Source organism: Schistocerca gregaria, chromosome 3 (genome assembly GCF_023897955.1).
Source record: "Schistocerca gregaria isolate iqSchGreg1 chromosome 3, iqSchGreg1.2, whole genome shotgun sequence".
Lineage (NCBI taxonomy): Eukaryota > Metazoa > Arthropoda > Insecta > Orthoptera > Acrididae > Schistocerca > Schistocerca gregaria.
This window is the reverse complement of record NC_064922.1, coordinates 260854878-260876321: the sequence shown is the minus strand read 5'-3', so window position 1 is coordinate 260876321 and position 21444 is coordinate 260854878. Positions and strand designations below refer to the sequence as shown.

At 44.5% G+C, this 21444-nt stretch overlaps 1 protein-coding gene across 1 annotated transcript in view; it reads right to left on the bottom strand.

Annotated features, from left to right (window-relative positions):
- LOC126356153 (peroxiredoxin-like) overlaps positions 1-20930 on the bottom strand; it is a 54583-nt gene extending 33653 nt beyond the window's left edge. The window contains exons 1-2 of the mRNA XM_050006897.1: positions 20755-20930; positions 19893-19938 (exon numbers count right to left, since the gene is read on the bottom strand). Of these exons, the coding sequence (XP_049862854.1) occupies positions 19893-19938; positions 20755-20808 (100 nt within the window). The 5' untranslated portion in view covers positions 20809-20930. The remainder of the gene's footprint in view (positions 1-19892; positions 19939-20754) is intronic.
- Between the last annotated feature and the right edge of the window lie 514 nt (positions 20931-21444).

The following is a 21444-nucleotide window of genomic DNA, read 5'->3' as shown; positions in this document are numbered from 1 at the left end:
ATATTTTAAAATCTTTATAAACACACCACAACATCTACAACAACAAAATTTGAGGTGTCACCTACATAACATATCGACAATGTCCGAGAACATCTGGGGTGAAGGGTACGCTTCCCGAACAGACCTACAAGGTAAGCCCTACCTCTGCCACTATTGCCCAGCTCACTACCGCATCAAGTTAAGAATTACTTCGGACGAGCAAGCCTATAATTTGTAAACCTTTGCTTCTTACATAATTAAAAATGTAATTAAATAACAGGTGTATCAAAACAAAGAACAAAAATATGCATGAGTGCATGTCATCACACGCTTAAGAAAATATCCTCACAGGTTTACAAAATTGTGGCAGTCTTAACATAAAATACAGCTTTGTGAAATGAAGATTTGCTGAATAAAAGTCTATAACTTTCGCCCAGACTTTATTACTTACAGAATTTGGACAATTACAGACTGCTTGGAACCTAAGACAAAGGTATCATCTTTTTATTTTCCCAGAACTACCTCACATGTACCTGTTTGCCTGCCTCTGTACATCTAATATCACAATGAATCGGTTGTGAATTTCATTGTTGGTCAGGAAATTTTTCAGTATTGATCAGTAGCCAGAAACTTTCCCTGTTCTGTACAGTGTCTTCTGTGACGTTAAGTTTTCCAGCCATCCCATTGCGTTTTTTTTAAATTTGGAAATGAAATCAAAAATATTCTTCATTAGCCTATCATCGTTCATTGTGTAAATATGACTGTTTAGCCTACTGTCATTACTTTTGTAAATATGACCGTAAAACTTTCGTCTCCTCTTTCTTATTGGGTCTGCGATTGTTTCTACGTTTCTGTGAAGTTCATCATTTCTTCTCATCATCCAGTTGTTACCTTTGTTGGTTCTAATTTTTTTCTGACAATTTTCCTTTCTTTATTTCCCAGTTCTTCTTGTTCACCTCTTATTCAGTGTTAGGCATTCAAATTCATAAAGTGCTGCTGTTTCAATTACTGTTGAGTAGTGTTTAATTTTTGCCTGGAATGATACTGATCTTTTATTATATCACTTTTGGATGAGGTTGTATGCTAATTCCACTTTCTTTGATCTTTCTGTGCTTATGTTGTTATCTAACACATTTGACAGTATCAATTCTCCCTAGCACTTGAACTTATCAACTCTCCTGATGTTTCTATATTGTCAATCTTTCTCTGTTGTGTTTTTGTTCAATATATTCTGTTTTCTCATATATTAGTAATCCTGTTTTAGCTACAATTTCGTGAAGTTTTTCTATCATTATCTTTGCATCTGTTTTGTCCTTAGAAATTACTGAAATATCATCAGCAAAAGCAGGACATTTCACCTCAAATCTTTCTCTTCCTTGTCCTAGATGGATTCCTTTGATGTTTCCTCATGTAGTTATTGATTTCGCTCTCATGAAGACCAGATGAGAGACAATCAGTGAAAGCCCATCACCCTGTCAAACATCTGTGTTAATTCTACAAGGTTCAGAAACCTTTAGAAATTTACCTTTTGAAGTCGTGTCTCTGAGTCTATGTTCGACAATCTGTTGGTTTGCTTGATATGTGCTGCTTCCAATGTTAGGAATATTGTCTGTCTGTCCACAGAATCATACACCCTTTTTTTTTACCTCAATGAATGAAATGACTGAGTTAAGGTTCCATGTTGTTCTGACCCTGATGATGGCTTTCAAGTTAAAAATTCAGTCCAGGCACAAGCTATTTTTTCTGAACCCTGCTTGGTCCTCGCCAATAGTGTGTTCTGCTTGATCTTCTATCTTGTTCAGGAGAGTTCTGGATATAATTCTGTAACTGACTGGAAGCAAAGGTATGCCTCAGTAATTGCTGGAGTCTGTCTTGTCACAATTCTTATGTAGTGGATGGATTATGGCTTGTTTCCAGTCATCCAGTATTCTTCCTACTTCCCAGCAATCTTTTGATAACCTCATTAAAGGTTTCAACTGCCCACTTCCCTCTATTTCTACATCTCAGCTAAAACCTCATTTTTACCTGGTGTTCTTTTGTTTTTCAGCTGGCCAATATATTGTACAATTTTATGCAATGACAATGGTTGTAAAGGTGGAATTTCCTTTCGAGGCTGCCTGCAAATTATTCGTCATGATGGTTCCTTGCAGTTTAGAAGATGTTTGAAGTATTTTGCTAGCAACTCACAGTTGTCTGCATGGTTAGTAATAATTTGCCTGTTGAATCTTTGAAGTGTAGGCTCATCGGCTTGTAAACTGTTATTTCTTCTCTGAAAACTGTGTAGAAATCCCTAGTACCATTGTCTGAAATCTGTATCCATATCCAATAATCATTTTGTCACGTTTCCGTTTCTCTGGTCAAATAATTTTTGCCATCAGTTTTATGGTCTCAGTGAATGTGTTCCAGGCTCTTTCCTTTTTGCACAAGCATTCTGTTTTTCCAACCGGTTAATCTACGCCCTATTACTTCATCACATCTTATTCCATGACCTGATTCCACCTCCTATATTTCTTTCTCATTTGTGGTCTTCCTGGTTGTTTCACTGTATCTATGATTGCTTCTCTGATTTCATCCCAATTTCCCATCATCTTTGTACGAAGCTTTTTAACAAATTACTTCTTGTTCTTTGACAAAAATTTTATGTCAATTCTATGGAGATTTTTAAATTTGGGTTTTGGTTTTTCTACATTGAAATTTGACTTTGATCTCTGTTAAAAATGGTGCAAATCTATGCCTAGATCCTTGCACTATTCTCACTATTTCTCTACATTCTTGTTTGGTTATTGCACAATGATACAGCTGATATGGGCCTAAATGTGTATTAGGAGAAGACCAAGTGTTCTTTCTCCTTGGTAATTTTCTCTAACATGCTGACATTACTTTTAAACCAAATTGTCTGTGGAAGTTGATGAGCCTTTTCCCATTCTTACTGGCATATGAGTGCAGGAAAATTTCCTACTATTGTCTTTTATTTCTCTTCCCTACCAATCTGTGCACTGAAGTCTCCTACGAGTATCTTTATGTGGTGCTTTGGTATTTTTGCTGTCTTATTTTCTAGCATTTCCCAGAATTGTTAGACTTTTTCCGCTTTTCTTTTTCTATTGTCATTGTTGGTAGGTGGATGTGCATTTATGATGGTATAGCCCTTGTTTGCTGATCTAAATGAGAGCAGTGATATTCGCTCTGGCGGTGACGCAAAATTTGTTATGGGTTGTGTTAGATTCCATTTGACCAGGAAAGCTGTCCAAGCATAGTGACTTTATTCTTTGTGGCTGGCTTTCCTTCATAAATCCTGTAGCCCTTGGTTTCAAATGCATTCTCGTCAGTGTATCTGGTTTCTTGAAGTGCTAGGATGAGTATGTTGCATCTGTTTAACAAATCTGTCAATAGTTAAATTTCCCAGTCTTTAGTAAAGTGTCGATGTTCAATGTGCCTAACAGATTTTTTTTTTTTTTAGGCTGTGTGTGATAAGTTCTAGAAAGCAATTAAAACTTCCGGCAGTTCGTCACCTTACCTCATACAATGTCTCCTGCAGTTGGAGAATAAATGTCGGGAGAATTTTATACATCAATCATGGCGTATCAGCCTGGACGTTATAAGTGAAGACAATACTGGCAGCGGAAGCCTACACTGTATGATAAGTTCTAGGAAGCTCCAACTCTTCCTTACAAATGTTGTAGGCTCTCTACAATCTGATGGCCTAGCTGCATCACTGTTTCCAGTGATGAAGGATTGTTTACTTCTTGGAGTAATTTTCCATTCAGTGTTTACCATCATGTCTTAGTTGGAAGTAAATTAGGAAGGGGTGTTAGCCCCTTTATGGGATGTCATAGCTGTGATCAAATTGCCAGATAGTTCTTAATAGGCCACCCAATATGGCAACAGATGCCTTTTTGTAGCTGATCACTTTGACAACAGACACTACTTATTTTTGCAGCTGTCATCAACATGTAGAGATGCTGACCATGTAGCCACTTGTTGCAAGTCAGACGCTACGTGGATTTTTCTTCTGCTCGGCGGGTTGCCTCTACCACTAGTTCCGCCATACTGAGGTATCACTGTCAGGAGATAATGACTTGTCCATCTTCTTTGCCATTGAGATAAATATATTCATTCACATCAGAAGTCATTGATCTTCTTCACATCAACTCCTGAGTACGTTGAATAACTGGCTGCTTCTCTCCTCTTACCAATCTATTAGCTATTAGAAATAAACTGCTCTGCAGTGGTCATCTGGACCATTGAGTACTGGGCCCTCAGCCATGACAAGGCTTGGTCCAGATTTATAGGGCTCGTTGATCACTAATATACATAATAAAAAAGCCTGCCACTCCATCATTACAACCTACTCCCTTAGAACTGAGAGAGGAGAAATCATTCCTCACAAAAATGTAAAACCCCTGCTACACTCTCAAAACGATTGATTAAAATAGATGGTATGTCTTCAGTCCAACCAATGAATGAATGCTCTCTTATCAACATACAAATGATAGTCATTTTAAGTATGAGACAGTGTTGTTGTTATGCCACCGACATCACATTATGAGGCCCACCAGGGCAATGAACGAAACCAGCAGTTAACAGGCTGTGACCTAAAAGAAGGATTTTATCTGAGTGGCTGGATGTAAAGATATCGTTTGCTTATCTGCCGCATTTATTTACACTCATTTCCAACAACCCTCTTTCCCATATAGCCAATAGTGCCTTCACATGATGTGACTTAATTATTTACTAGCCTGTTTGGCTACTACTCTAGCAATCTCATTACCATGAATTCCAACATGGCCAGATACCCAACAGAATGACACTTCCTTAGCCTCCCTGTGCAGAGCATATCCTTGATTTTCTTGGCAAGATTCCCTGCTGGATAAGATTGTCTAGATGCTTGGCAGGGCACTCTGGGAGTCAGAGGAAAAGAGGAAGATTTCTGTATGTGTGCTTATCTCCTCAATAGCCATAATGAATGCAGATAACTTTGTAGGGCACACACTGAATTTTGTTGGTACGTGAATACCTATGTCACTGTCTGGGAAAGCAATTTAAAAGCCAGGTAAAGTCTCCTTGCTTGTAGTCTTCCATGTAAGCCACTGAGTCACTACAGTGCAGCTAAAATGATATAAATGCTGATACTAAAAATACGTCTTATTCAATTTCTTGTGTTCAAGTAATTGAAACTTTATCTTGGTCTCCGTATCACCTGATGTGGTTGCCTGCTGCACAACAGAGAACAATGGTATCTTCTGTGTTGTTCTCTAATAAACACTGTTTTGCCCAGAATTCTTAATGGTTTGGTGGTTCATGGGAAGTTCAGGGACGGTCTTCCTACTGGATGTTGAACAAAGACAGATGCTGGAGACTGAACATATCAGCTTGTTTTGTTTTATTTTAGGGCACAAAAACAACTGGGGTCACATGTGCACATGTCAAAACTATAGAACTCAAAAACGGAGAGGAGTTAAATGGCTGTACGTCAATCCCAACTGACACAACAGAAGATGGCTAAAAACAGGCACATGGAGAAAAAAAGAGAGACACCATACAGAAAACGGATGTCCAAAACTAAAATCTAAATGGCCTTCACCACATTGCTTTGGGAGATAAAAAGTAAAACACGGTAAACAGCCCAAGTGCCGTTTGCTAAAACGGCAGATAACTCAAACGGTTGCTAAAAAGGCAGTGTCCAATATCCACCTGAGTTAAAATAACCTCCTCCCAGCACGAGGGCCGAGAAGAGGTCGTCCAAGCCGCAGAGAGAGGCTTAATAAGCCGGAGCTTATTCCTGTGAAGGGTGGACCAAATCCTGATGCACAGCAACACAGAGATCAATGGAGGGAATATAGGTACTCATGGGCTGAGGTACGAGGAACGCAGCTTTGGCGGCAGCAGCAGCAGCATCAGAAGCCACGTTTCCTGGCAGACCAACATGACCAAGAACCCCCAGAAACAGGGCATTGACTCCACCAAAAGTGAGCAACTGACAGTTTTCCTGGGCCTGCTGCACTAAGGGATGAGCAGTGTACAGTGCACAGACTTTGGAGGCTGCTGAGTGAGTCTGAACAGAGGACACAAGTAGGAAGGCTGTGTCGCCAGATGTACTCCATGACCTGATGCAAGGCAAAAAGCTCGACTGTAAATACTGAGGAGTGTGCCAGAAGCCGATATCGACAGACATGGGTGCCAACGACGAAGACACACCTCCTCGGTCAGTCTGAGAACCAGCAGTGTATACAGGGAGTTACAAAAAGGTACGGCCAAAGTTTCAGGAAACATTCCTCATATACAAATAAAGAAAAGATGTTATGTGGACACGTGTCCGGAAACACTTAATTTCCATGTTAGAGCTCATTTTAGTTTCGTCGTCCACCTACGCTCAATGGAGCATGTTATCATGATTTAATACGGGATACTCTATCTGTGCTGCTAGAATATGTGCCTTTACAAGTACGACACAATATGTGGTTCATGCACAATGGAGCTTCTGCACATTTCAGTCGAAGTGTTCGTACGCTTCTCAACAACAGATTCGGTGACCGATGGATGGTAAAGGCGGACCAATTCCATGGCCTCCACGCTCTCATGACCTCAACCCTCTTGACTTTCATTTATGGGGGCATTTGAAAGCTCTTGTCTACGCACTCCGGTACCAAATGTAGAGACTCTTCGTGCTCGTATTGTGAACGGCTGTGATACAATATGCTATTCTCCAGGGCTGTATCAGCGCATCAGGGATTCCATGAGACGGATGGTGGATGCAAGTATCCTTGCTAACAGAGGACGTTTTGAAAATTTCCTGTAACAAAGTGTTTGAAGTCACGTTGGTACATTCTGTTGCTGTGTGTTTCCATTCCACGATTAATGTGATTTGAAGAGAATTTATAAAATAAGCTCTAACATGGAAAGTAATTGTTTCCAGGCATGTTCACATAACATATTTTCTTTCTGTGTGTGTGAGGAATGCTTCCTGAAAGTTTGGCCCTACCTTTTTGTAACACCCTGTATAAAGGTACAATCGCAAAGTTCCATGCAAAGGTTTGAAACTGAAGGCAATAGAGCGAGGCTGGAGTAGTGTCCTTAGGAAGAAAATGACAGCCAAGATTAACATGGGCCGCTTCACGAAGCCAAGGTGGCGAAGGGTTCACACCCACCGGAAAAAGTGAAGGTAGTGTGAAGTTAAGCCACTGCAGCAAGTGCCGAAAGAGGGCTCCAGGAGGTAACAGGGAAGAGGGACGAGCCCCATACTGGTGATCAAAAGAATCATCAAAGGAGGAGACATCGGAAGGGTGGCCACATGTGGCAGACAAACGGCATGCATACCTGTTGAGGAGAAAGTCACGATGGTAGGACAGTGGTAGTTCAGCAGCTTCAGCATACAGACTCTCAACTGAGCTGGAGTAAAAGAGGCCCGTGGCCAAATGGAAGCCATGATGGTGTATAGTGTTGAGACAGCATAAGATGGATGGGTGTGCAGACGCATAAACAAAGCACCCATAGTCAAGATGCGAACAGACAAGGGAGGGTGGTTCCATCGGCACCCCAGGCAGTACCATTGAAGAAATGTAGGACACTGAGGAGCCACAAACAGCAGGCTGCCAGATAAGAGACTTGGGGAGACCAAGGGTGTTTCCTATTGAGCATGAGCCACAGCAATTTCGTAACTTCAATTAACAGAAGGGCAACAGACCCAAGATGTAAAGATGATGGGAGAAACCACTTTTGTCACTAGAAATTCTTACAGACGGTTTTGTCAGTGGAAAAATGAAAGCCATTGTTGATGCTCCACGAGTAAAGATGATCGAGACGCCACTGAAGACACCGCTCAGTGGGACAGGTCCGTGGAGAACTGCAATAGATGGCAAAATCGTCAACAACAAGGGAGCCAGAGATGCTCGGAGGGAGACAGGCCATAACAGGGTTAATGGCACTAGCAAGGAGGATGACACTCAGGACAGAAACCTGGGGCACACCATATTCCTGGGTGCCGGACAAGGCAGAACCCAAACACACGCTGAAAACTCCGTTGTTTTTTTTTTTTTTTTTTTTTTTTTTTTTTTTAAAATGCATGAAGCGAACAGGGCAGGCGGCCATGGAAGCCCCACGTGGAAAGAGTACGGAGGTTACCAGTTCTCCAGGAGGTGTCGTAGGCCTTCTCTAACTCGAAAAACATGGTCACAGTCTGGAATTTCCACAGAAAACCATTCATGCCATGTGCGGACAAAGTAAAGAAAAGGGTAACTGCCAAACTCCGTGCTTGAAATCCACATTGTGCATTGGTCAGAAAATTGAGATTCGAGCCACCATACCAGCCGGGCATGAATCATGTGTTCCATCACCTTGCAAACACAGCTGGTAAGAGAGATGGGGCGGTAGCTAGAAGGAAGGTTTTTGTCATTACTGGGCTTAGGTAAGGGTATGATGCTGGCTTCGCGCCAGCATCTGGGAAATGTGCTCTCTGCCCGCAAGAGAAAGGTGCTGCAACATCTGAATGTGGATTGCGTCCGGCCCTGGAGTGGAGCATCAGGATGAACTGAGAGCATGATCGAGCTCTTTCATAGTAAAGGCGGCATTGTAGCAATCACGATTCGCAAAAGAGAAGGGTATCGCTCAAGCCGCCTCCACTCACTTCCGATGGAGGAAGACAGTCTGATAGCTTACACAAAATGATGGCCCAAGGTATTGGAGATAGCAGTAAGATCTATGATAACATTGTCTGCTAGTGTGAGGCCAAAAATGGGGGAATGGATCTCGATCCCATAGAGCTGCCGGAGGTTCGCCCACTTGACAGAGGAAGGGGTGGAACTGTTAAAAGAACTAGCGAATGAAATATAGCTAGCTCGTTTGCTATCCCGAAGAACATGACACTTAGCACGCACCTGTTTATAACAAATGAAGTTTGCCACTATAGGATGATGGTTAGATAAGCGGAGAGCACGCCCCTGTGTGCTAATTGCATCGCTGCATACCTCAGTCCACAACAGGACAGGGACACAACATGGTAAAGAGGATATGAGAGGAATGGAACATTCTGCAGCAGTAAGGATAATGTTGGTGAGATAGTCCACCTGGTCATCACAAATGGGAAAATCGTGTTCTTCAAAGGTTGCCAGGGAGGAGTAAAGCTGGCATTTGGGTGTGCATGCAGATGGGGCAGGAGTTAGCAAATGGAGAGCACACAGGAAATGGTTGCTCGAGCAGGTGTCAGAAAGAACGGACCACTGAAGACGATGGGGAAGATGGGCAGTGCGAAACGATAGGTCCAAATGGGAATAGGTGTGTGAAGAGTCAGAAAGGAAAGTGGGTGCTCCAATGTTAAGGCAGAAGATGTTAAGTAGGTTAAGAAGGTCAGCCAAGAGGGCACCTATCTGACAGGTCCTGGGAGAACCCCGAAGGGAATGATGCAGATTAAAGTCACCGAGTACCAAAACTGGAGGAGGTAGCTGCCCAATGAGCTGAAGGAAGTCTGCCCTGGTGACATCGAATGATGGAAGGACATGAATGGTACAGAGGGAAAAAAGTCAGCTGGGGAAGGAAAGGGAAAAAAGTCAGCTGGGGAAGGAAAAGGCGAACATCTTGAAGATGGTTATTCACAGAGATGGGTTGACTATGGATGTCATCCTGTATGAGCAGCATGACGCCCCTATGAGATGGAATGCCAACCGCAGGGGGAAGGTCAAAACAAATCAGGAGGTAATGTGAAACCTCAAAGCAGTCATGAGGCAGCAATTTTGTTTGCTGAAGGTGGAGTACAAGAGGATGCTGCAATGCTAAAAGCAGCTGTAAATCCTCTTTGTGAGACCAAAGGAGAGTCTTGATGAGAAAGACATGTAGGGGTGTCAACTTGGCAGTCGTCGAGTGACAGCCAGTGTAGAGGACACAGAAGCAGGAGTTTTCTCCATGGGGTCCACAGAAGCATCGGCTTCCTTGTGCAGTCAGTCTGCAGAGTCCAATGCTTGGTTGGTTTGTGGGATTAAAGGGACCGGACTACTATGGTCATCGGTCCCTTGTTCCATAAAAACTAAAACCACCCGAAGAGAATAAAAAACGAACAACAGGAAAGACAGCAGACTAAACAGGACATGAAATACTCTGACAGAGACCAGACAAAACACACAGTGTGACGGTGGTTGGCCGACCGTAGAGAAAAAGAGGAAAAGCCAACCACCAAGAACACTATAAAAACTCAGTTTAAAATCAGAGGCTAAAAGCCAGAATCAACACTAAAAAACAAACACTCAGATTAAAGGATAAAAAACCCCTGCCAGAATAAAACACAAAACCAAGTCCACCATGGCAGAGTCATCTGATAAAAGAGAAGAGAGCGTGTCAGGCATTGCAAAAGTCTGCCTGAGGATGGTTAAAAGGGTGCACTCCCACAGAATATGGACCACCGTAAAGGACGCCCCACAACGACAAAGAGGGGGATCCTCACGACACAGTAAATAACTGTGCGTGAGTCGGGTGTGGCCAATGCGGAGCCGACAAAGGACGACTGAGTCCCTGCGGTTGGCTCGCAGGGATGACCGCCACACAGTCGTCGTGTCCTTGACGGCACGGAGTTTGTTCGGGGTTGTCAGACCGCGCCATTCAGCATCCCAAAACGAGAGAACTTTGCGGCGTAAGACTGCCCGCAAATCAGCTGCCAGGAGGCCAATCTCCAGAGATGGCGCACTGATGGCCTCTTTCGCCAGGCGGTCAACAGTTTCATTGCTGGGTATACCAACATGACCTGGGGTCCAAACAAAGACCACAGACCTGCCGCTACGGGCAAGAGTATGCAGGGACTCCTGGATAGCCATCACCAGACGAGAACGAGGGAAACACTGGTCGAGAGCTCGTAAACCGCTCAGGGAATCGCTACAGATAACGAAGGACTCACCTGAGCAGGAGCGGATATACTCTAGGGCTCGAAAGATGGCGACCAGCTCAGCAGTGTAAACACTGCAGCCAGCCGGCAACGAACGTTGTTCAGAATGGTCCCCTAGAGTTAGTGCATAACCGACTAGACCAGCAACCATCGAACCGTCAGTGTAGACAACGCCAGAGCCCTGATACGTGGCCAGGATGGAATAGAAGCGGCGTCTGAAGGCCTCCGGAGGGACTGAGTCCTTCGGGCCATGTGCCAAGTCGAGCCGAAGGCAAGGGCGAGGCACACACTACGGGGGTGTACGCAGAGGGGCCCGGAAAGGAGGTGGAACAGGGAAACACCCAAGCCAGGAAAGAAGCTGTTTGACACGTACGGCGATCGGACAACCCGACCGGGGCCGACGTTTTGGCAGATGAACGACTGACTGCGGGAAGAGGACACGATAATTAGGATGCCCGGGCAAGCTAAAAACATGGGCAGCATAAGCAGCCAGTAATTGTTGGCGTCGAAACCGCAGTGGAGGGACACCTGCTTGTCCACAGGGCTGGTTCGGAAGGCACCAGTGGCAAGGCGTATCCCGCTGTGGAGGATTGGGTCCAGCACCCGCAACGCAGATGGGGATGCTGAGACATAAGCCAGACGGGACTGGATCAACACCTGGTAAAGCCATAGGAGAGTAGATCGGTTGGCACCCCACCTGGTGTGGCTCAGGCATCGCATAGCATTTAGATGCCGCCAACACGCCTGTTTAAGCTGCCGAATATGAGGCAGCCAAGTCAACCGGGCATCAAAAACCATCCCCAAAAACCTATGTGAATCCATCATTTTAAGAAGCTCGCCATCAAGATAAAGCCGCGGCTCTGGGTGAACAGTGCGCCGCCGGCAGAAATGCATAACGCAGGTCTTGGCTGCGGAAAACTGAAAACCATGCGCTACAGCCCAAGACTGCGCCTTGCGCCCTGTAGCTGACGTTCAGCAGCTGCAATGCCAATAGAGCTGTAGTAAAGGCAGAAGTCGTCAGCATACAGGGAAGCGGAGACAGTATTTCCCACGGCCGCAGCGAGCCCGTTAATAGCTATTAAAAACACACACACTCAGAACAGAACCCTGTGGCACACCGTTCTCCTGGACTTGGGAACTATATGAGGCCACGACGTGCACGCGGAAGGTACGATACAACAGAAAATTGCTGATATAGATCGGCAGAGGGCCTCGAAGACCCCACCCATGAAGCGTAGAAAGGATGTGATGATGCCATGTCGTATCATACACCTTCCGCATGTCGAAAAAGACAGCAACCAGATGCTGACGGCGGGCAAAGGCAGTACGGATGGCCGACTCCAGGCTCACCAGATTGTCGGCGGCCTTTACGGAACCCACCCTGAGACGGAACCAGAAGGCCTCGAGACTCCAGTACCCAATTCAAGCGCCAGCTCACCATCTGTTCAAGCAATTTGCAAAGAACGTTGGTGAGGCTAATGGGACGGTATCTGTCCACCTCCAAAGGGTTCTTCCCTGGTTTCAGAATGGGGACAACAAGACTTTCCCGCCATTGCGACGGAAACTCACCCTCGACCCAAATGCAGTTGTAAAGATCGAGGAAGCGTCGCTGGCAGCCCACTGAAAGGTGTTTTAGCATCTGAGAGTGGATGCTATCTGGCCCAGGAGCGGTATCAAGACAAGCAGCGAGGGCACTGAGAAATTCCCACTCACTGAATGGAACATTGTACAATTCAGGATGTTGGGTGCGAAAAGAAAGACTCCGACGTTCTATCTGCACTTTAATGGAGCGGAAGGCCAAGGGGTAGTTGGCAGAAGCAGAATTCAGAGCAAAGTGCTCTGCCAAGCGGTTTGCAATGACGTCGGAGTCAGTACAAACTGCTCCATTCAGTGAGAGCGCAGGGACACTGACAGGGGTCCGATAGCCATAGAGGCGGCGAATCTTGGCCCAGACCTGCGATGGAGTGACATGGAGGCCAATGGTGGACACACACCGCTCCCAGCACTTCTGCGCCCAGAAGACTGACGCTGTGGCAGTGACAGAAAGATCGGAAAGTGGTCACTACCACACAGGTCGTCATGCACACTCCATTGGACAGATGGTAAGAGGCTAGGGCTACAGATGGAAAGGTCAATGGCCGAGTATGTGCCATGCGCCAGACCGAAGTGTGTGAAGGCACCATCATTTAAGATCGAGAGATCGAGCTGCGCCAATAAATGCTCAACAATGGCGCCTCGACCTGTTGCCACTGACCCACCCCACAGATGTTTATGGGCATTAAAGTCGCCCAGTAACAGGAAAGTTGGAGGCAATTGAGCTATCAGAGCAGCCAGGACATGCTGCGCGATATCACCATCCGGTGGAAGGTAAAGACTGCAGACGGTAACAGCCTGTGGCGTCCACACCCGAACAGCGACAGCCTCTAAAGGTGTGTGGAGAGGTACAGACTCGCTGTGAAGTGAGTTCAGGACATAGATGCAGACGCCACCAGACACCCTTTCATAAGCTGCCCGGTTCTTATAATAACCCCGATAGCCACGGAGGGCGGGGGTTCGCATTGCCGGAAACTAAGTTTCCTGCAGAGCAATGCAGAGGAAAGGGTGAAGGCTCATAAGTTGGCGGAGCTCAGCTAGATGGTGGAAGAAACCGCTGCAGTTCCACTGGAGGATGGTGTTGTCCATGGCTGAGAAAGGCTTGACGGGACTGGGAAGGGAGATTACACCGCTGGGTCACCTGCTGCCTCCGATTTAGCACCTGTGATACTGCTTTCCATGGCGTCTGATGGACCGGCGAGATCGAGGTCCTCAGCGGACGCCAGAATCTCCACCGCATCCTCAGGCGCAGAGCTGGAAGGTTGCGGTGGGAGGGCTGCCACCGCGAGTTCCTTGGGCTGAGAGCTCTTCTTGGGTTTCTCACGCCGTTCCTTGGGTCGCACCGGCTGGGAGGGTTTCACCGATTCAGTCTCCGGGACGGAGGAGGATTGTGATGCCCTACGACCAGCCGATTGCGGGCACTTACGCCATTGTCGGTCGTCAGGCTTCTCGCTGGCGGAAACCTGGGAAGGGAGGGACCCAAGGGACCCCTTGCGAGCGTGAGAAGCCAAAGAAGTTGGACACTTCTCCGGCTTAGAAGTGGGGACGGACGTCCTCGATGGGTGGGATGGTGTTGCTGCTGAGGTAGGTGGCGCAGGAGCAACCCGGTGGGTAGAGCCCCCCCACTGGCGAGGGGGCAGGAGGAGTTTTACTACTCGTCGATCCGACCACAATTGGAGAAACAGACGGGGCTAGCACAGGTATTGTAGCAGCAGCGTAGGAAGATGTCATTCTCACAGGATGTAGTCGGTCGTATTTCCTCTTGGCCTCAGTATAGGTTAGTCGGTCCAGGGTCTTGTATTCCATGATTTTACGCTCTTTCTGGAAAATTCGGCAGTGGCGAGCAAAGTGAATGGTGCTCCCCGCAGTTGACACAGATGGGAGGTGGGGCACATGGAGTATTGGGATGTGATGGGCGTCCGCAATCTCGACATGTGATGCTGGAAGTGCAGCGAGAAGACATATTGCCGAACTTCCAGCACTTAAAGCACCGCATCGGAGGAGGGATATAGGACTTAACGTCACATTGGTAGACCATCACTTTGACTTTTTCCGGTAATGTATCCCCTTCGAAGGCCAAGATGAAGGCACCGGTAACAATCTGATTTTCCTTCGGACCCCGATGAACGCGCCGGACGAAATGTACACCTCGGCGCTCTAAATTGGCGCGCAGCTCTTCATCAGACTGCAAAAGAAGATCCCTATGGTAAATAACTCCCTGGACCATATTTAAACTCTTATGGGGTGTGATCGTAACGGCAACATCCCCCAACTTGTCACAAGCGGGTAACCGTCGTGACTGGGCAGAGGATGCCGTTTGTATCAGGACTGACCCAGAGCGCATTTTTGACAAGCCCTCCACCTCCCCAAACTTGTCCTCTAAATGCTCGACGAAGAACTGAGGCTTTGTGGAGAGAAAAGACTCCCCATCAACCCTCGTACAAACTAAGAAGTGGGGCGAATAACTGCTACTGCCATCCTGAGACTTACGTTCCTCCCACGGTGTGGCCAGGGAGGGGAATGTTTTCGGATCGTACTTCTTAGCGTTAAACTGAGCCCGAGAACGCTTAGAGACTGCTAGCGGCTGGCCACCAGCGAGAGACGATGTACCACGCTTCATTGCGGGTCATCCGCCCTGATGCCACCTACTCCAACCAAGGGCCCTCCCCACGGGTGCCACCCAGCCACGGCAAGAGCCACCTGGCAGGATGGCCATTGCCGGGAGTCCCGATACCCCAAGAGGATAGGCATCTACTCCTTGGCATACGTGGGGAGTTAACGGCGCAGGCATCAGTAGAGCGATCCCTGTGTTGTCAGGGGGCTACAACCAACAGGGTACATGGCGGCCCCACCACAACGGACTGGCTACCGTGCTGGATGTTAGGTAATATGTGGTCCATGGTTGCCGTAGGTGCAGAAAGAGGCACTGCACAGTGCAAGGTGTTATCTGCACGCAGAAAAAGAGTCATGCCCAAGAGATGGAGAGCGGACAGGACTGCAGTTCAACGGTGTATAAGCTGGCGAAAGGTCTGATCGCAAGATGGACACAGTGCACCAAGTAAGGCGCCCTTCCCCAATCGGCTCGCTCTTCGGAAAATTTTGAGAGATGGAGGTCAAACCCAACAGGGGACCATAATATAAGGCCGAAAAGTTTGAGACTCCTTTTAGTCGCCTCTTACGACAGGCAGGAATACCGCGGGCCTATTCTAACCCCCGAACCCGCAGGGGGAGAGTGCAATGCTATTAAATGGTTGGCAGTGTGCACTGGCGATACAGAAGCCGGGCGGGCTAGGGTGCCACATGGTGACACCAGCGAAGACGGTCTTCGAGTTGGCAAAGGAGAACACCGTCTGGTTTTGGTGGACTTCTTCGAGCCCTTCTGGTTAGAGTAAGACTTGGGTGGTATTTGGCTGGAGTGACGGAGGAAGTCTTAACAGGAGTACTACTTCTGACCTTTCTGGCCTAATGGTTGTGTAGTGGTGGCTGCACCCCTTGAGGCCAGAGTTCGACAGTTTGCTGCAAAGTTGGACGGGGCGGATGGCTATGCTACCTTGACACCGGGTGATTTCACAATCTCAGAGCTTAATGTGAGGTTGCATGTCTGTTTGGCCACGTCCTTCATGGAGCGAGGGGTAACAAGAACAGAGGTGCCAGACGGGAGAATGCGGTGTTTCCGACTAGCGAGCAACTAGGTAAGGCACCTTTTCCTTTGCCTGGATCTCTTGAACAGCCCACTCATCAAGATACATGGGACAATCCCAAGAGGAGATGGCATGGCCACCCTTGCAGTTGATACAATGGGCAATGGGGAGGAGGTGGTGGAAAACCGGCCTCGTCGACATCCCTACCACAGCTGACATTTGACTGGGTGTCAACAAGACCTTCTAGTGTGGCTGAAATGATGACACTGGTAGCAGCGCATTGGGTTTGGAATGTACGGCCAGACTGTGATAATTTCATAGCCTGCTTTCAGCTTGGACGGAAGAGTGTGCAGCTGGGCACTAAGGAGGAATCAACCTTTTTCATTACACAATGGACAGCAATGACACCCTGATCAGAGAGGTAAGATTGAATTTCGGCCTTGGTGAGACCGTCGAGCGGCCTGGTGTAAATTACACCAGTGGGAGGAATTCAAAGTTCTATGGGCCTCAACACGAACAGGGTAACCATTGAGAAGTGAAGCAGCAAGCAGTTGTTGTGCTTGCGCATCACAACAACAGCTGCTATCAAATAGTACAGGTTCACCAATTTCAATAAAGGCCAGGGATAGGAATCATTCAGTAAGTCCCACTTGCCTGCCAACATTGTGCACTATGTGCAAAATCTTTAAGCCAAGCCATAAATTTTACACTTTTAGTGTAGAAAGCACTGGAATAATGCTTTAAAAACTACTGTATACATAACTTTTCTACATACCAAACCCTACCACAGATATACTCTGATGTTTACTGGTGAGCCTTTTCTCAAATGAGATGAAGGAACCTAACTGGACTGATCTAAATGAAGAATGCTGCCATTAAAATCTAGCTCTCGTTCACTGTAGTTATGGTTTATAAAATTAAATTAACACACTTGGTTTTATCAATTGCAAACTTAAAACCTGTATGTTTGTCCATGTCTCCAGTCTCTGAAGCATAACCATTTTCTTACAAAACTGACTGAGAACATGTCTCTGATCTGGTAGTGAAATATAGCTTTGAAGTTAAGAATTTCAATAAATCTGGCAACCTTCCACAAAAGTCCCAGTTGATGCGTAATCCTACATTTACCTTTCCAATGAATAACACTTAACAAACAATATAATAATTTATTAATGAGGTGTCAATATTCAGAGATATGATAGGAGCACTTGTTTGAAGCAAAAAACTTGATATGGAGGCATGCTCTACTCCAAATGATTTCCAAGATAGGACACATTTAATATACATTTGTTTTGGCTAGTGGCATGCACATATGCATATTACCCATCCAACATATCATGTTTTATTCTAGCCCAACATACCTCATTGCTTTCAACCTTTTGGCTTGAGTTACTTCTGCCATTAAACTAACCCATGGAATGCATAGTCCTCCTTGGTGAATTGTGATTACAGTAGTGCAAGACATTGAGAGTATCAAAGAGAAGCTTTGGTTAACTGTGCTTGTACATGCACTGGCTAAAATGCTACATATCTACAATAATGAAGATTATGCAAATATAGTGTATGTTTATGGCACCTGCAATGGCAGTGCTCCTCTTGCTGTTTAAGAATACCATGGCACTTTCCATCACATTGAATTCCTGATCATAGAGTGTTTACCAGAGTTTTCAGCAAACTGCATGAAAAAGGTATTATTTGAAGTCCCCATTTTTTTCTTCTGAAATACAGTTCAACAATGTGCACTGGAACAGCAACACATTGTTGTAACAGTCCCACTACCATCAGAAAGAGATATGCTCACCATATTAATTTCCCACCAACACTTTTGTGGGAAACATTACATGTGCATTTCGCGTATGCACTTCACACACTGTGCGACCACAATCTTCAACTTTGCAACAATGCCACACAAATAGAATTTTGTTGCCAGTCTAATGTAAATTGTCATGTACTTCCAATAATACCTTTCACTGATGAAGCTGTGCTTACACGAAATGGAATCCACATCTAATAACCATTGATGGCTTCAGGATAATCCAAATGCTACAGTGGAAAGTAATTTCCACATCTGGTTTTAGATCAGTGTTTGGTGCTGCATGATGGGTAATATGTTCAGCCCAGTCATTTTACAAGAGTGAATGACAGGACAGATTACTTGCATTTCTTGGAAAATTCGTTTGTTGATCACCTTGAGTACATTCCTTTGGCCACACAGACTGCAACGCACTTCCCACATGGTACAGACCCTTCACACTTTACTAGACATGTGAAGGAACATCTCAAATGCTCTTACCCTAATTGCTGGACTGGTCATGGTAGTCCAAATTACTGACTATGAAGATCCCCACACATTATGCCATTGGATTCTTGTTTTTGGGGTTGGATGAAGCCCGAGGTGTACAAATGAAAGGTGAATAAATGAGATGATTTGCCTGGCTGCAACATGGACACTGCTGCCTTCATTAGCGAATGTGCAGAGGCAGCAACTGACAGTGGGGTGGTCAAACATTTCTTGTGAACTCTACAACAGCTGTAAGGCGAGCAGTAACGCCTAGAGGTGAATGTGTTAAAAATATGCATTTTTCAATTGATACTTTAGAAAACACATGTTGCAATGTTTACTAACTGCTGAATGTGTGTACATGTGTAAACCTTTGTGTGTTGAATAATACAGAAAATAAACCACTTGTCTGTTCAATAATACAGAAAATAAACAACTTGGAATAGGGCATATGTCCATATGAATATTTTGCTTCAATCAATCGTTCTTGTCATATACCTATTGACCATTCCTCCTTGGACACCCTGTATAGAATATCACAACTACTGTGCAAATTTATTGTTTATTTTCACATGCAAGCTATGTCTAAGAAATGACATATCTCCAAGGTGAGATAGCAATCGCAGTATTAACTCCGCAAGAGAGATTACCTGGTTGTGCATTTGTGTATCATTGGCCGACGAATGAAAGCCAAAGCTGAGCAAATATGTGATCGACATCAGAAGATATATGAAGATTGTACTCTAATCAAAACTGACAGAACTGCCAGTTGAGATTCACATACCTTGTTATATTTGGCAATATTCTTTTAGAAGCAACAGTACTGAATCTGAAGCCTATAACTGCAAGTATGTATGTCTGAAGCTTTAGCACATTATTCAGTGAAGACATTCACAAACTGACACATTCACAGTTGATTAAACATGAGTAGAATAATATTTAGCACTTACTGCTAGAGAGAAAACCTACACTTAGAGAACAACCAATGGGAAAATTACACTGGCTTGGTATGTGGTTCCTCCAGTGTCATTTGGTGCTTCAATAACAGACTATTCTCTTAACATATTACCCCATAAGAAAGCTTCTTTTAGAGCCACCTCCATGAGAGTCGCACCATTTAGGATAGAATGATATTTCCTAAGTCAACATTTGAAGTGACTGATGAATTTCTTCCTCTATAACAACCACACACTAGATAGCAGTTACTCATTTTAGGGTATGCCAGAAGCAGCCTTACAAATGAGAGCCTTCAGAGATAAAGCATAAGTCAAATTATGCGTAACCAGGAAGAAATAGACACATGTTACCAGCCCCTTCAGTAAAGTAAACCAATAACACGATGACCTTGCAAATTTACTCTAATAGACACTTACAGGAGTTCCAACCACTGCTTCTCTTATACTATCAGCTGCTGTTTTTATTGAAAACATTCATTGGACACAGCTCACTAACAGCTACTTTACATGCTGGAGATATCAAGATCTGTTAAATATAACTTCAAACATACACAACTCAGAAAATAAAGCAAATCACTTACCCAGTTGTATATTGCGGCTGAACACTGAAGAAATCACATTTGATTTCTGAAAGAAAAAAAAAAGAGTAAAATGTACTTTATCTATGACAGGATTATTTTGTGGACAAAAAGGAAAGTGTCAGAATAAGGGCATAACTGCACTTCACTACAACTGAATTCGGCACATATCAACTGGTTGTTTATTGCCAACTTTTCTTATTAAATTCTGTCTCAACTAGTATCGACTCTGATTTTATTCTAGCAGAAGCAAATCCATTCAGTTTCTGATGTAAATAAAGAAAAGGTGACTTGAGATTGAAGTTACCTGCTCTGTGTTCCGTATTACATAGACCACTCAACTACCCGCGTAAATTGGAATTTATTAGTTAAAATTATTTGATCTCACCGATTAAATGCAGTCAAGTTACAGCTGCAATTGGTAGGTTAAAGGATTATCCGACTCAAAACTACGACAGTAACAGTGACCTCAAGATAAAATTTACTATTGCCCTGTGGTTTTTTGAACTAAAATACAACATGTCGTACAACTTGTTCTTAATGTTACATCTAATCGTTATTAGGAACTCAACTTACAAATGTTCTGAATTGAAGAAAAGTCTACGTCATCTCAACATGAGAAATAAAAATGGTTAAATACTATTGCGGTTCATAACACACACTAGAATAAGCAATGTGATCTCTGGGGGCGATAGAATTAAAGATCTTGGTCTAGATTATGTATTTCTACCATGAATTAAATAAAAACGCAGTGACAAAATCTAATTTCGTAACATATGATCGGAATGTAATCATAAAATGAACGAAGAAATGCATGAAGACCGGTGTCTGACATTGTACCACAGCTGTTCTTTTCTAGACTTACCGCAGAATTAGAGAGCAGAATCCTTGTCGCAATGCACTTGATTAGTCCAGCCATGTTTAAAAAAAATCACCACTTTAAAAAAACAAAGTTGCAACAACCACACAACTCTTCAAAAGTCATGCAGTTACGCTTGAACTACCGACATCGATCCTGCGATATTACTGACGACAGAATTTCATATGCCGCATATCGACAAAATGTAACTTTAGTCGATATGTGATTAGTGAATTCAAATAGATAATATACATCCAAGTGAAATACACCAAGAGCCTGACAGCCAAATAATTTATGGGATAAATTAACAGTAGTCATATGGAACGGACATCCTCATATTATCGCTGTTTATTACCAGACCTTAATCGTTTATCAGCCACGAATAGAAAGAATACAACACTAACAATACAAGTAATTAACAATATAGTGTAAATCCAGTAAAATGAGAATACATTAATTAATAGTGAAAATATATATGCGTACTTTCCTATATGCAATAAATATTTTTGTCTATGGATTTTATACTTTAGGAAATCAGTGAATAAAAATGTGCAAATATACTGATTTCTGTGCTCACAGTTTTTATTTACTTTTATGGCAAAAACAACCATACCTAAGTGTTTTAGCGTGTCTGGTATGTGTTTTTTATCAATCTACAGTTTTATCAATGTGCACACCCAAAAGCTTAGAACTACA